Below are 13,510 nucleotides of genomic sequence, written 5' to 3' on the forward strand. Positions count from 1 at the left end.
CGCGTCCTGTTAAGGATTTACGCCACTTCCAACCAAACAAATTTAATTCTATAAGCTTTTAAACGTTAAATGGCAATGGAGCGTAAATTATAGTAATAAATAATGTCGGTTGTGTCGACGTAAGCGGCCGGATCGCCACACTAAAAGAAAAGAGAAGACGAAACCAAATGAAGCGGCGGGACAATGCTTAGGCTTTCTAACGGAAATAAAGACGTTCGTGCGTCTCGAAGCGCGAGCGGCAATTCTCAAATTTTGCACTTCCGAGCTCTCTCTCTCTCTCTCTCTCTCTCTCTCTCTCTCTCTCTCCCGCACAGAAAATACCAGGGACTTAATAGTTTCATGCAAGTACGTACGCGCGCATTGTCACGAGACTCATTAAAGCATACGCGCTCCTTAGGCTCCGTACGCGTTTTAGCAAACCGTGTCCGCAGCTGCGCCCTACGTCATTATTCAATTAGCCGTATTAAGTCATGTGCGAGGGACGCTGTTTTTTTTTCTTTTCTCTCTTTTTTCTTTTTGTTTTTTGTTTTTTGTTTTGTTTTTTGTAAAAATTATCGTAGGCGCGTACGGCGGGCAAAACGCGTCCGTTCGATAATTCGGAATTTGTTTATCGCGAGCGAATTCATGAAATTATATATTGATATGCTGGGGTGGCAATCGATCCTCCTGCAAAGTCCTGCTCCCCGAAACCACTTGCAGTTTGGCATGAGAATTGTGTTTGGGGGGGGGGGGAAGACTAAGAGGCCCGTGCGTCAAAACTCGAAATAGATGGGCAAATTTCGGGGAATTGAGATCGAACAGCACCGGATGCATCAAGATTTCGAGATATTGCGAAGTGCTTGCAACGCTGCCCGATAGCCGTAGGTCGGAGAGAGAACGAGTGTATGGCGTCATTAAATGGCTGGTGGCGCTGAGTCTCGCGTCCGATACAGTTGAAACTTCCTTGGCACGATGCAACTGTGTACTTTGGCAGGATTTCCGATCTCCTCTCGCTGCTCAGGATGTCTCGTTGAATCATGTAGTACACCAGTCCCTTACTGCTCTCCTCGCTTCCTCCTTCTCTACTCAATCATCCCTTCCACTATCCGCAAACCGCTACCACTCAACAAACCCACTCGCGACTTCGTAACTTTGCTCGACTCAGTGATTCGCGTGCGCGAGCCTACATGCAAGAAAAAAAACCGTTTTTCCTTGGCGCTTGGCCTATCGGGGGTCTCATCGAGTCCACCTGGATCTCGAAAAGAGGGGCAAGAGAGTGGACGGCGAAACTAAGAGTTCCGGTCTTGGCTAACGAATCTCATCCGCATGCCGAACCTCTTCACGAGTACGTTACGTTCCTTTCGTCGAGGACGACGGAGAAGTGAAAAGAGTACCGCTCGGCATCGAGCGACGGCGGGATTTGAATACGTAGCGGTGTCCCTCCAACCGATGTCCACGTCGACGGAGATCTCACGTGCGCGGCTACGTCGTCCTCAGGAGCTTTCGGGAATGACGTGAGTCAAGGTAGACGCCCGAGAGCGCGATCGACGAGGCAATTATTCTCGAGTGCAGCCTCTCTTAGCTCAAGTTCCTCGATGGATGCATTATCCGTACCGACACACGTCTTTAAAATGTTTGCCTTTCATTCCATGGAATACAATATTACACAGTTAAGCTCGGCTACCGAATGTAATGGTCGCGCCGCCTCTCATTCTCCTTTAAAGCCATACGAAGACTCGCTGCGCGAAATGGCAATAAGTTGCCTCTCTTCCGATGTAACGTTAAAAAAAGGTTGAGCCATCGAGGCGAGGGAATGAATATTCATGCGAAGCTTCGGTCGCCGACGTATCTCTACGTGCGGTCAATATGGCCGAGCGTAACCTTCGTAACCTGTCTGGATAATCAGCGGGAACTAATGGTCATCACCACTACTACCGTTGCGCTCACGACGAAGAAAGCTACTTTAAACATCCTGATTTTCATTTCAAGATTTCTTCGGCGTTCATTGTTCCAATATATACGCTATTTTTACTTGTAGATTCTCGTTATCGTTATCCGTCTTATCTTACTTCTCGTTTAGAATATTCAGGAAGTGCGCTTACCAACGTGCATGAATTCACTCCTTCGGGTATTGTTTATTAGATAACGCACAACCTTATGAATTAGCTTATAAAAAACAAAACAAAAAAAATAAAAAAAAACGGTAACAAAAAATAGAAAAACAAAAAACGACTTGAAACAACAAGAACAACAACAGTAACAGCAATAATGGGATGTTAATATCTAAACTTTTAGGGTTACTCGTACGTGTAAACTACTCAATGAAGCAAGATATACGTGTGTTCGTATATACATATATATATATATATATATATATTAGAGTAATCCATGTAGATCAGGCCCTGTCGCGTATAATGCATCATTAGATACTCAAAATCTCACAACATTGGCTGATAAATTACAGTATCCATCAAACGGCACTTTAGATCCCTCCTATCTTACGTAAACTGCAGCCCCGACTCTTAATCCAGAGCTTACGAAGCTTTTCGAGAGCACGAGGCTGATGGTAAGGAAAACAGCGCTGAATCATTGCCACCTTCGCGGACGACGACGGGGGTTGTAAAAGTCAGCTCGGCTCAAATATAGCAGACGAGCATTTCAATATCGGAGATGCTGTAACGAGCGCGAACTTGTGCTTCGACCCGTCAAATGCCGAGCACTTGGACTGACAACGGCGCACCTCGACGTTATAAATACACCGTCCCAGATGCGGAGGCGCCCGCGACCGCATTGTTATCGTTGGCAATTGCCTCCCCCGTCTTTATGGCGGGACTTTGTATACTCTGCTACACAACCCCACACACCGCCCTCCCCCTCCGACAATAGCCGGTCATGGCTAGGGTCCGTGGTGGGAAACACAAGGAGGCGCGCTGACGCACTGAGCGGGAAACGAATGAGATTTGCCTTCCTTTTGCCTTCCTTCAATGTTCCTTCAACGTTCCCGAGACGCGCACTCGTAAAACCGGACAATCGCTAATGTCGAAGAGTTTTACGTTTTACCCGACTCCCACATTGCCCCACAATGGGCTTTGAAAATATGTCGCGCTTATCAATTACTATAAACGCAGCGCTTGACGAATAACCTTTTACAGTTGGCCTGCAACTGGTTTGATAAAAATATTACTGCTTCCTCGCAAATACGATTCTACTGTTTCCAAATAATTGTACGCTGGACGAGAGACAGAAAGGACGACGACCGATTTATCTTACTGATATTTGCATTGATGCGTTGATTAAAATCTTGCTAGCAGCATTAATGGTATCATGCCCATACCAATACATAATTTACACGATCGAGCATAAATAAGTAATCGCTATAATTTTTTCATGAAACTCTCGTCCTCCTCGCATACCACACTCTTATCCACCTCTCTCTCTCTCTCTCTCTCTCTCTCTCTCTCTCTCGCTCTCTCTCTCTTCGCCCATCCAAACACATGAGAGATCACATTTTTTGGCGAAGTACCATAAGTAAATATTTCATCGTCTATTAATGTATATTTTCCTATTAGCATCGTAAAAATCTGTGTTTCTTTGGATTATTAAGTTACGTCAGTCATTTTATTAATTCTGCATAATATTCTGTACAGACGAAATATGCGCATAATCGTTTTTCTGTTACGAAGGGTACACGAGTGTTTTAATATTTGTTAAAAAAAAAAAATACAAATACAAAACAAATTTTAGAGATATGATAACATTTTTCTGAAGGAACTTCATGATTGATTTACACTGAAATATTTCTAAATAATTGCAATTAATTCACAATAGTCGGCTAAATTATCTAAAAAGCAGCTAAGTGGGCAGACGAAGAGAGAGAGAGAGAGAGAGAGAGAGAGAGAAATATCGCTTGACACGAAACAGTGAGTAGACATTTGTATGATCAAATCGATTGATATGCTTGACTTTTTGTTCATATTTCTTAATGTGTTAGTCAACACATTTTGTCTCATGTATATTGAAATAAGTATTTGTGGCGAGTCAATTAACATCGAGAGGTGTCAAATGCTGTAGAAAATATTTTTTAAATATTTTTTTCTTTCATTGCAGTATTTTTAATTTTAATAAGTACTGCCAATTCTTACAATCTTACATTTCACCGGCGACTTTTTAAATCTTTTATTTTAAATATTCTGTTAAATCCTCTTTATTATTCATTCCATTAATTTTCCTATTTTAACAAGGTCATAAAGAATATTACAACAATTTATTTTATTAAATTAAGCGGGATGTGAAATTTCAATGTTCGATTATCATTAGCGTCATTTCTCTTCTTCTTTTCTCTTAATTTTCACTCTATATTTATCAATTGTCTTTTATACTTAAGCATGAACACATGAAATCATTTAAAACTTATTATTTTTGAATGAAATTTAAAACGGCTTGTAAAAATATAAACCATCACTATTAGATTAAAGTAAATATTAAATTAACCACGATATTAAAGAATCTTGGATAAATATAAATTTTAATTTTATAAATCTTTACTTTCGTTGTATTTTCAAAATAAATAAACAATTGCTTGAAATACACAATTACAAACAAAAAAAAAAAAAAAAGGCTCTCTAAAAATATTTTTAAAATAGTCTTGATTTATATATATATATATAGGTTTTATCTCTTTTTATTTTACATTTTTTCTATTTCTATAAGCGTCGACCACTCAAAACAAAAAAATTTTTAGACTTCTATAAGTAAAGTTTCATTAATTTATAAAAGTTACATATTGTCAATAATTTCAAACGGAATTTAGTTTATAAAAATGATGAAATTCTGCTTAAACATTTTTTAAAATAAATATAACTATCAATATTTTTACAAAAGTAAAATCGATATTTTTATCTTGGAAATCTTCAGACAACTACCGAATTATTGAAAAACAACTGTTGTATTAATTAAGTCGCGTAAAGATACGCGTAAAGAAACAAAAATAAAAAAAATTCTAATAACCCATTGCATTTACACAAACATATATTTGTTTTATATATTTTTCAGGGAAACGGTTCAATCAATTGTAATTAAAAATTATACCCCCTCGCCCTACTCCCCACCACCACCATAACATACTTTGTTATATATTTAAGTACATTTTAATTGTTACAAGTTCTTTATTATCACGATTTATAAGCGCATTAAAATTAAAAGAGGAATTAGAATTTTTATGCCAGCTACTTCGAACAAACATAAACTGTCTAATAAAAAGTTTTCGAAGCTTTCGTAAACAATTTATATTAAACAATAAAAAGCGTATAAATGTGAAGCCTTTACATGCCAATCTTAATGACATAAGTGATATTATCTCATCGTTTGTTTGACTTTCAATGGAAACGTTATGCAAGAAAGATTTTATAAAATAACCTATTTCTTCAAGGTCATCTAAATCTTCTTGTTCATCTAAAATAATAAAATAAAAACATACTGGAAATTCTTTTTTCCATGTAGCTTCTACTCTATTCACAACACGTACAATCTTGTGAACCGCCGAGCAAATAACGTACCGATCGAGCCTTCAGAATGCGTCCCGTATCGCATTAACATGCATTTACGGTTCCCACTAACAAATAACAAGGACACTGCTTTTAATGTGATTTATCCATTGCGAGTCATCGTCGCTGCAAAGTCAGAAGCGCCCGATAATTTACATAATTCGAGGATCAAAGACGTGCAATGTCATCCGCGCTTTACCTCATTCGCCGTACTTTAGGATCATTTATATACAATCGATCGCGCTCCTTTCTCTCGCATTTACGAAGATGAATATGATTAGAGACGAGACAGGAGCTTATTTGCCTGCCCATGTTCGTGGAAAGGAAAGTGGAAATATGATTGTTTATTAATGAAATGTGACGAGGTCCTCGTCGCTCCTTGTTCATCACTTCCGTTCATCTGTACGCGTGAGATCCCAAAAAATTTACAAAAATCACCAACTAGAACAATCAGTGCCAGAGAGAGAGAGAGAGAGAGAGAGAGAGAGAGAGAGAGAGAGAAAGAGAGCATATTATTTTGACATTTTTCTACAAATGAACCTAAGTAATATTTACTAAAAATTTTGATCAATAGATAAACTTTTCGATACAAACGATTGAATTTGTTGGATTCTGAAAAAGCAATATTCTCTTTTGATTTGTTTAGATAGAAACTATATGCGAACGTACATTGTAATTAGTAATTAGAAATATCAATCGATTAAGTTGTTTGAATGTATGTTGAAGCTTATGCCCATCGAATTGGTATATAATTGGATAGACTTGAGCAACTATAATGTGGAAACCTCGACATTATTTCATTTTTAATATTGATTCATAGAAAAATATTGACAACTAATTGTATTTATAAAGTATCGTGGTGATGCCGTAGAAGGAAAAAATATTTCAATGAATTGTTAAAATAAAAGAAATTTTCTAGCCTATTTGAGCTCGATTCTAAATCCCACTTTTTAAAAGCTATTAAAAATTTTTTCAAAATCATTTAACTTTTAATACGTGCATTATTAATCTCGAGCTATTTGATAGATAATCTAATGTACATGCGCTAAAAAGATGAAATTTTAGTTTTCTTCGGGTTTAATTTAATCTTATAGCGTAGATTATACCTTAATATGCTAATAATTCACGTTATAGTGCATGGAACGGAAAAAATTATGTTTAGATTTAATCAGTGGTCTCGATGTAAATGCAGCGAATTTCTTGGTTTCTTTACTTCATAATGAGGGAATCGAGAGAATTGTTGGTTAAACAATTATTCAATTTTAATTGCAATAATTGAAGTGCAATTGCTTCAATATTATATGAGAATAAAGTAGATACGTTATTCACGTTTTTCATGCAAGTCAATTATAATATTAATATTAATGACATAAAATATAAAAAAAAAAAACTGATGTATGCATTGAATTAAAATAAATATAAATACAGTCACGCAATCAAATGCATAAAAAATTATTATACTTCCTAAAAAATAATTTTGCGAAGGTCTCGTAAAATCATCGAATTAATCATGATGTTCGTATTAATCGCTAAGATAACATTTAATTGACTTTCTTCATTTTACTAAAATAAGGAAGATATAATTAATGGCCATTTATCCGTACAATCGTCCATAATAGTTGATGAATTATCGTTTATTAATAAGTTAACAATTAAACGGGCACATAAAATGCAATTATATCGAACTGAAAATTCTCTCAAACTAAAAAGGCGAGTACTTTAGCATAACGCCTTATGAACAAAAAACAAAAACAAAAAAAAAAACAAAAAAAGCGAAAAAAAAGAAGAAAATAGAAAAGAGAAAAAAGAAGAGAAAAAAACTCAAGAGTATCAATAAAACAACAATTTCAACAATATCTGCCCTTATAATAAGAAAAGTAAACAGTTTAAAATTCCCGAGACGCAGTAACTCGCGGCTCATTAAAACATAATTTCAGGGCGCAGCGATTAAACGACGAAGAGGGCACGAATAAAAATGAAAATCTCAGGCGATCGCAGGCAAAAACTACTTTCGTGGGCGGACTGCACAGAGAGGGAGACGGCATACACGACAAAAGCCCGATCGGCGACTCCGACAATTAAGCGCAATTATGGCCAAATGATAAAGGAGCATGAGAGAAGCCAATTATGAGGCGTGGCATGAAAAGGCGGCACGCTGGGGCGAGTCGGTTGTGGGGAGGGGGGAGAGGGGGAGAGGGGGGGGGTTAATATCTAATTTGATCGGTTCGGTGCTTTGCGTGTTTTATCGCTCGTCAACTTGGAACAGCTCTACCCCCGAGAAAGAGCGGCAGGCTAAGGACGAGGGGAGGTATGGGAGGAAGGGGAGCGTGTGTGAGTGTGTGCCTGCCGTGCGCGCATTGAGTGAGCGATGGTGTTCGTTGGACGGGTTTGAGGTAAGAGGGAGAGCGATTAGCAACTCTTCTGAAAACCAAAGTTCAAGGTAAGTTTCTTTGTCTTTATAAAAAAAGAAGAAAAAAAACAAAAAACAAAACATAACAAAAAAACAAAGAAAAAAGAAAAAAAAATAGGAAAAAAAAAAAAAGAAAAAATGTAATCGACTTTTTTCGGTAATATTCGAAATTGTCTGTCGAGTCGTCCCTTTTTCTCGTTCTCTCTCTCTCTCTCTCTCTCTCTCTCTCTCTCTCTCTTTCACTTATCATTCCAACCGATATGTTTTATCGTAATGGTTTTGAAGGAATGAAAAAGGACGGAGAAAGAGTTTGAAATAATTAACTGAAAAAAATTATTGTATCCAACTGAATATGACTTTCAACGCTAGTAATTAACACATTTACTTAAGTTCAAACTATAAGATTTATGTACTGTTTTCTCAAAGTATACAATTACTTAAACATTTATGTAACAATAATAATAAGTTAAAATAAAAATATTTTGCCGCGAAACATGAGTCATTCTATATATTAATTCCATATATGACTCCTTAAATAAAAATTGTATCATGTGTACGAATAAAGATAATGGATCTCATGAATTTTCATAAATATTGTTAAGAGAAATTTTTGGGTGTCGATAAAAATAATGTTTGACAATTAAAACGTTAGAAAAAATTACAACTTTTCTTTAAGTAATTGCGAATGTAGTATTAATGTTTTTAGAGATTATAGAATAAACATGCTTGTCCTTTTATTTTTTTTTTTTTTTAATTAACTCATTCTCACTTGTTAGATCTGCTTTCGGATCGTTAAAGCGTTACGAAAAATAGAAAGAAAGAAAAAACTTACGCCGTGTTAGGCTTGAAATGCCACTTGTCATTTCATATTCATTATTGCAGAACAAAGATATTTGATATAAAATATATTAGACGATTGATTTATAAAATAGAATTATGAATGTCGGTTATGAAAGATCTAAAGGAATAGATTTAAGAAATGTGTCAACAATCGTTAAAATTGTCGTGCCTCTATAATTTAGTCGAGTAAATTTTTTTTTTAAGCTGGACATAGGGTGGAAATGAACTAATATGGAAGCATTATGGAAGCACTGAACGATTGTCAGTCAATGTAAGGAAAAAAAGTAGTCGGCACTTAATTGACGTGGAAATTATTTTGTGAGAATGGCAAACCAGCCGGGGAAGTTTTTTCAATTTGAATGAGAAATTAACTCGCTTCGATAAAAGATGGAGAAAACATTGGTATAAACTCGCAAGGCTACTCTGTTTAGATTTTTGGTGATATTTCTTCGCAACGAGGTGCAAAGTGATGCTAAATTAGTGCTACCTCTCTGTCTCTCTATCTATCTATTTGTCTGTCTGTCTGTCTGTCTGTCTGTCTGTCTGTCTGTCTGTCTGTCTGTCTGTCTGTCTGTCTGTCTGTCTGTCTGTCTGTCTGTCTGTCTGTCTGTCTGTCTGCCGTCTGTCCGTGTCCATCTATGCCTCTCACGTACGAACACACTGGCGCAAAGACGAAGCACGCGCGTCTCTCTCACTACCTCGGAGGGTCAATAAACATTTCGTCGGAGCTTGAATAGACGAGTCTGATTATCCTAATCGACTACCGTGTTCCAACCGTATGTTTACTTCGTTTTTAAGGTCGTCGTATAAAGGCAAATCTGATGAAATATTGTCGAGACAAGCCGTAAATGTATCTCGTTTGACTTATTCGTATTTATGTGTATGTACATTTTATAAAGTTCATCATATCCTTCCTTATTGCCGCTCTTACTGCTGTTGTTTTATGAATCATTGTACAACAATATGCAAAGGGAGATAAAAATATACGATATTGTTTGTATTATTGGGGAATGTGTTTTGATATAATATAAACTTAGTGGTCACTCTGACCTTCGGCTGAAATGCTTAAAATTAGATCATAATAAAAATTGAAGAGAATTGGAGAATCGGCATGTCTGCTCGACTGTAAATACACGGTAAGTACACGCACGCACGCACGCACGCACGCATTTATTTACTCGTCAAACCTACAACACTGTCACTGGGCTCAATTTATTTATAATACCACAGATTTATAATAAATTCTATTGGCCTTACGTTCAATTACTTTTAACTTTCACTCTACTCTCTACCATCGAACACTTCAAGCATATGACGAAGAAGACTATTTGTTTGAAAAAGCCATTAACCTCTGCTCGATAAAAGGAGAAATCTTATCGATTTCGTTAAATTTTCATCTTCGTTAAACTTGAGACGATAAATATTCCTACTATAAATCGTTTATATCTTTTTGCTCATAAAACTTTACGCAGTTATTCAAAAGTGTAAATTGAAAGTCTATAAATGCGTTTATGTAAATACGGCAAATAGAATCTGTAGCATCGAATTGATTAGGAAATTTTTTATATACGATATGGACAATATTAGCAATCAATTATGTATATTTGTGGATTTGTGGATGAGCTGCGCGAGAATATAATTGAAACAGGAGCTCGATCGCGGCATTTATAAAACTCACAAGCAAACTGTAATAATGAGTCATCGAGAGGTTTGGCTAGCCTCACCCGATGGAATTCGCTAATTATTAGCAAAAACTTTCGGCCACATCACCATTGAAAAACATTATGAAATTATTTCTTCAAAAAGGCGAGAAAAAAAAACCCATAGGCTCTCTTATTAGCGTTTTATCAAATTTCCAACTACTACTATTATTATTACTACTACTACTACTACTACTACTACTACTACTACTACTACTACTACTACTACTACTACTACTACTACTACTACTACTACTACTACTACTACTACTACTACTACTACTACTACTACTACTACTACTACTACTACTACTACTACTACTACTACTACTACTACTACTACTACTACTACTACTACTACTACTACTACTACTACTACTACTACTACTACTACTACTACTACTACTACTACTACTACTACTACTACTACTACTACTACTACTACCCACTACCACTACCACTACCACTACCACTACCACTACTACTACTACTAAGGCCGAAACGTCTTGGCGTTTCTATTACAAAAAGTCCAAATTCGGCTGGGACGTATGAAAAACGTCCGGGGCGAGTAAATAAATTTGTTGCCCTTTCCGTGAGCATGGAAATAAATATTCGGCGCTCATTACATTCGTTTCCCCCAACTTATCGTTAACTGCAGTCGTATTAATGCTATTCAACGCCGGGAGTTAAAAATAAATCGGGTTAAAGCGTGGGTCTAGACACGGCATTAGTGCGATCGCGATTATGAATAAGTAGACGCACCCTACAACCGGTTACATCTTGGCTACATTTTATGCTTTCTGTACTTGTAACATGTTACATTCAGCTTTTACACGGTCCATACATGTAGCGCGCTCCACGTGAAAATTCTAAGCACCTGACCACTAGTTAACTTTACGTTTATTCGCCACTCGTATTTAAAAAAAACCCGGACAATTTTTGTTATATGGTTAAGTACTTTGATCGTGCGCGTTTGACGTGGAAAATTGCCGCGATCGCAACGACGGGAGACCACCATATTTCCTGAGGCTTTTTCCTTATAATTATCGATTGATCCACCAAGTTCCCAAAGCATGCATCGTTTGTTAATTGGAACAATATTGACATACGCCGATTGGGGCAGGCGATCGAATGAATTTGTAAGCCATTTCTAACAAATTAAAAACGATAATAAATATTCCTTATTGCCAACGAAAATAATAATTCCACTACGTTCCCTGCCTACGAAGATGTATTATTAATATGAATACACGATTTGGTTTTTTGTTTTGTTTTGTTTTGTTTTGTTTTTATTTTCAGTTCCGTAATCAATGATCGTCGAATTAAAAGAAAATATACCTTAGATTTTCATAAATAATATTATTTCAGGACATTAAGTGTTGCAAAAAAAATTATGGCAGAAAAATTTAGTAATTGATGGCTGGTGAGGCAGTAATAATTTTGAGGAACAACGATTAACTAACAAAAAGTGTATTTACAATTAGTTAGGGCTTCAGAAATGTATATATGCCAATCTAGAAATTAACTTCTCACGAGTTTATCGGCATTGGGTGCGTATTATTATAAAGTCGATTCTTCGAATACTAATATCGAATTTATCCTTGATCAATTTGCTCCATTTAATATACATTTAGAAAGTTTGTCGTCCATATCTCGATCACCGTCACATTCCATAATTATAATACGTCACTTACATCACTTACACATTTCTGGTCAATATTATAAAGAGAATAACAAAAACAAAAAACACACACACACAACCACACACACACACACACACACACACAACCACCACTTTCATGTAGGAAGCTATAATTCCTAATTCCCCTTCCATCTCGAGATTAAACGACAGTCCGTACCTGCGCACTTTCAACTAAAAGGAAGATTAACGAGTAAGAGAAGGGGCGTAAATCCTTTTGCTTAAAAAGCTGGCATTTCAAATGGAACAAGAAGGGTCAATCGTCGAAAGCGTCGTAGGGACGTTGACGACGCGACCGAAGGACGTAAGGAAGGTAAGAATATAAAGGATGAAATTGCGGCGCGGACGGGCGGGGTGAGGAAGAAACGAAGGCAGTAACGAGTAGAGGGATGAAACGATAAAGAAGCAATCATTTTGACAAATTAGCAACAAGAGCAATGGTATCGGTAAGAGTATAACTACCATCATCACCACCAAAACCATCACAACCACCACCATCACTACCCGAATACACCAACACCACACCACTACCACCACCACCGCCACCGCCACCGCCACTACCACCGTCATTATCACAATCACAACCAATAACAATAAGAACAACAGCCTTAATAACAATAATAATAATAATAATATTAATAATAATAACAATAAGAACAACTGCCTTAATAACAATAATAATATTGATAATAATAACAGCAACAATAACGATAATGATAATAATGATAATAACAACAATAACAGTAGCAGCTATAGTAGCATAATTAAGAACTCACCATCGGGCTGTCAGGAGTGTGGCGATGATGGGCCATGCCGGCAGCGATACTCGCCATATTGGCCACGGCGACGTCGCCGGCGACGGCCTGGCCCATGCTGTCCTGGTACTCGTCCAAGATCTCCATCGCGTAGGACGGCACCGGGTCCTTGTTCTTGATCCGAATTTTGGCTGCTTTTGGGCGCGAGCGACGGGACGCTCGCTTACTGCCGCTGACGCGCGCTTCTTTCTCTCTCTTCTCCCTCTCTCTCTCTCTCTCTCTCTCTCTCTCTCTCTCTCTATCTATCTATCTATCTATCTATCTATCTATCTCTATCTCTCTCACTCTCTCTCTCTCTCTCTCTCTCTCTCTCTCTTCTTCCGCGCGCGTTCTCCCTCTCTTGCTCGCTCGCTCCTACACTCTTATATTTCTCTTAATCTCTTTCCTCTTCTCGAGGTGTTTGACGGCGCGTCGTGCCCCACGCGAGCGTACGAAAAAACAAACGGACGGGCAACAATGAAAAGCAACAGACAGACAAGCAGTCTGCCTCTCTTCACTCTCTCTCTCTCTATTTCTCTTTGCCC

General features: G+C 37.3%; 1 protein-coding gene across 1 annotated transcript in view; it reads right to left on the reverse strand.

Annotated features, from left to right (window-relative positions):
- The window catches only part of LOC105359207 (protein dead ringer-like), a 98,419-nt gene extending 85,217 nt beyond the window's left edge, over positions 1-13,202 (reverse strand). The window contains exon 1 of the mRNA XM_011495728.1: positions 12,948-13,202. Coding sequence (XP_011494030.1) covers positions 12,948-13,073 — 126 coding nt within the window. The 5' untranslated portion in view covers positions 13,074-13,202. The remainder of the gene's footprint in view (positions 1-12,947) is intronic.
- Positions 13,203-13,510: the final 308 nt, after the last annotated feature.

Source organism: Ceratosolen solmsi, unplaced genomic scaffold (genome assembly GCF_000503995.2).
Source record: "Ceratosolen solmsi marchali unplaced genomic scaffold, CerSol_1.0 scaffold11, whole genome shotgun sequence".
Lineage (NCBI taxonomy): Eukaryota > Metazoa > Arthropoda > Insecta > Hymenoptera > Agaonidae > Ceratosolen > Ceratosolen solmsi.